The following is a 2,603-nucleotide window of genomic DNA, read 5'->3' as shown; positions in this document are numbered from 1 at the left end:
CCCGTAGGTCTTCCTCCATCTGAGGAGGTGTGTGTCAGGGCCGAAAGTGGATTTGTGGACAGGGGCCTCCTTTCCTGCTCTCATCTCCCCCAGAGAGACAGAACCGGGCCATCTTGCCAGGAGGTGGACACGGAGGGCCACACTGGCCCCAAGCTACCTCAGGAGGGACCCCTGGGCCCACACCTACCAGGGTGCACAGGAGCCTGGGTGAAGGCCCTGGGGTGAAGGTGGGAGGCCTGGCCCCAGGATGCTGGGTAGGGGTCCCAGGACGCTGGGTAGGGGTCCCAGGACGCTGGGTAGGGGTCTGAGACTCTCACCCCACCTCAGAAGACAAGCTCTTGGCCAAGCCTGAACATCACGCTGGCCAGGGCCCAGCCACTCCAGGTCAGAAGGAGGTCCTGACAGCTGTAAGGAAGATCTCTCGGACACCCAGGTCAAGACGTGCGGTGGACTTGGGCCCGGAGGGTCAGTGACGTGGTGAAGTTCCGTGGGCTCGTGAGGCTCCAGACACACTTCACAGCCTCTCACACTGTGGACTCACTTGGCTCTAGTGCTTTAAAGATGACCCAGAGGGGCGGGGGGAGGCTGAGCCACCCACCCATGGAGACGGGGTGGTGGGAACTGGCTCGGCCCAGGCTGGAGGGCTCCAAAGCCCCTGCCCTTGACCCCTGGGGTTGGAAGCTGGCTCGGGCACCGGGAAATGAGACACTCGGGGATCAGCTCTGGGTCATCTCTGAGCCCCAGGCCCAGTACCAGGGAGCTCTGCAGCCTGCTGAGGGGCAGAGCCTGGGCTGTGTCCTCAGAGCAACCCTCCTGAGTGGGACATGCCCGCCCAGGAGGTGCAGGTGGGGGGCTGCCCAAGAGCTGAAGTCCAGACTTTCCTGTGGGGCTGCTCCAGGTGTGGGCAGGACTGCCAGGGCCTCCTGCCCACTCAGGGCACTTTTCACGATGCAGAAGAAGCTTTTGCAAAACAGCCTTCCCGAAGCTTGGGGAGAGGTCTGCGTGGCCCAGGACCCAGTCATACGTGAGGGGCCAGTGGTCACCGACAACCCCAGGCTCTGGAAGCCCCTCTGAGCCCCTGTCTGCCTTCCTCTGCCACAGCTGTGCAGGGTAGGCCTCAAAGCTCTCCACCCACGTGCAGCCTCATGGGGAGGTCACTGGCACTCGGGACGTCACAAATTTTCAGCTGAAGCTCCTGAGGGGACATGAGCCGATGACGCAGAAGCTGCTGGGGCTTTGCCTGGATGGGCTTCAGGCTCTGGGCGGTGCTGGGTCAGACGACGCCCGGAGAGCACAGCAGGAACCCGGGTGGACACTGGGGGTAGTCCGAGCAGTCTGCTGCTGCAGCCCGACCCAGATTCCCCTGGGATTCAGTGGGCTGCTGGCCCGAGCACCCTGCACCAGGGGCCAGCTCTGCTCCTGGCACAGGGGGAGGGGGCAGCCTCCGCTCACGGGCCAGGGTGTGGGGGTCTGGCGGACATTTTCTTCTGTGGCCCAGCCACCCAGGGTCCCCTGAGTGCCTCATTCCCCATGCCTGAGCTTCCAATCTCAGGACATGGTAGACACACTGGAGGGAGGGCCTTGGGGAGCTGAGGCGGGCCACACTGTCCCATCCCCACATATCCGGGGTGTGCCCTCGGCTGTGGGGAGGCTGACGGGGGGAGGCAGGATGAGCTGGCGGGAGACGGCTGGCCTGCCCCCACCTGGGGACTGGCCTGTTCCCTTCCTTGCCTGACTCTTGCTGTCACTGGGGAACGTGGGTGTAACCCAGGGGCTCTCATGAGTTCCTGGGCAGGACAACGGCCCTGGGGGGGGGGGGTCCTCAAAGTGCAAGTTCCCAGGCTGCCTCCCCAGAGACCCTCCAGCAGCCTCCCCAGTGAGCCTCACACGGGGAGTGAGGGTGACACTGGTGGTCCTCACAGGCAGGTCATCAGCAGAGACCTCCTTTGGAGGTCCCCTTGGTGGGCAGCTCCCTGGCTTCCAGGCCAGAGCTGAGGTTGGGACGAGGGCCTAGGCCGTCATGTCCACAAGGCCCCTTTGAGAAGCCTCCCTCCCGGCCGCCAGCTCGGCCTCATCCCCCAGGGCCCTCTGGAGCACCAGGCGGAGAGGCTCGCGCAGCCTGCGGCCCTGGCTGCTACCCAGGCAGAAGTAGGCGGCGGGCTTGGTGGAGCTGTGCACGGCGGCCATGAGGAAGCTGAAGTGGTAGAAGTAGTGGGGGATGTGCCAGTGCAGGTTCCGCGACAGCCAGTAGATGCCGAAGGGCAGGCCGCAGAAGAGGAAGAGGAGGACGGCCAGCAGGACCAGGGCGGGGAAGCCCCGGGGCTGGGGCCGCTGCGGGCCACGCTCCACCCGCAGCAGCAGGAGCAGGCTGGCCAGGCACATGGCACAGCACAGGGCGCCCAGCAGGGCCGCCACCACCAGCCACAGCGTCCTGCACAGGTGGCCGCTGGGCTCCCCAAAGAACTCGGTGCAGGCCCCACTGAGCAGCAGGTCCAGCAGCAGGCAGAGCGCCCAGGCCAGCGCGCACACGCAGGTGGTCAGGTGGCGCGGGCGGCGACACAGGTACCAGGCGGGGAAGAGGGTGGCCAGGCACTGCTCTATGC

The 2,603-nt window shown here is 65.8% G+C and overlaps 1 protein-coding gene across 1 annotated transcript in view; it reads right to left on the bottom strand.

Moving 5' to 3' along the window:
* Positions 1 to 6: 6 nt before the first annotated feature.
* The window catches only part of Mrgpre (MAS related GPR family member E), a 42,593-nt gene continuing 39,996 nt past the window's right edge, over positions 7 to 2,603 (bottom strand). The window contains exon 2 of the mRNA XM_048807617.1: positions 7 to 2,597. Within this exon, the coding sequence (XP_048663574.1) occupies positions 2,011 to 2,597 (587 nt within the window). The 3' untranslated portion in view covers positions 7 to 2,010. The remainder of the gene's footprint in view (positions 2,598 to 2,603) is intronic.

This window comes from Marmota marmota, unplaced genomic scaffold (assembly GCF_001458135.2).
Source record: "Marmota marmota marmota unplaced genomic scaffold, marMar, whole genome shotgun sequence".
In the NCBI taxonomy this organism is placed as follows: Eukaryota; Metazoa; Chordata; class Mammalia; order Rodentia; family Sciuridae; genus Marmota; species Marmota marmota.
Note: the sequence above shows the minus strand (reverse complement) of the source record. Positions and strands in the feature narration are given on the sequence as shown.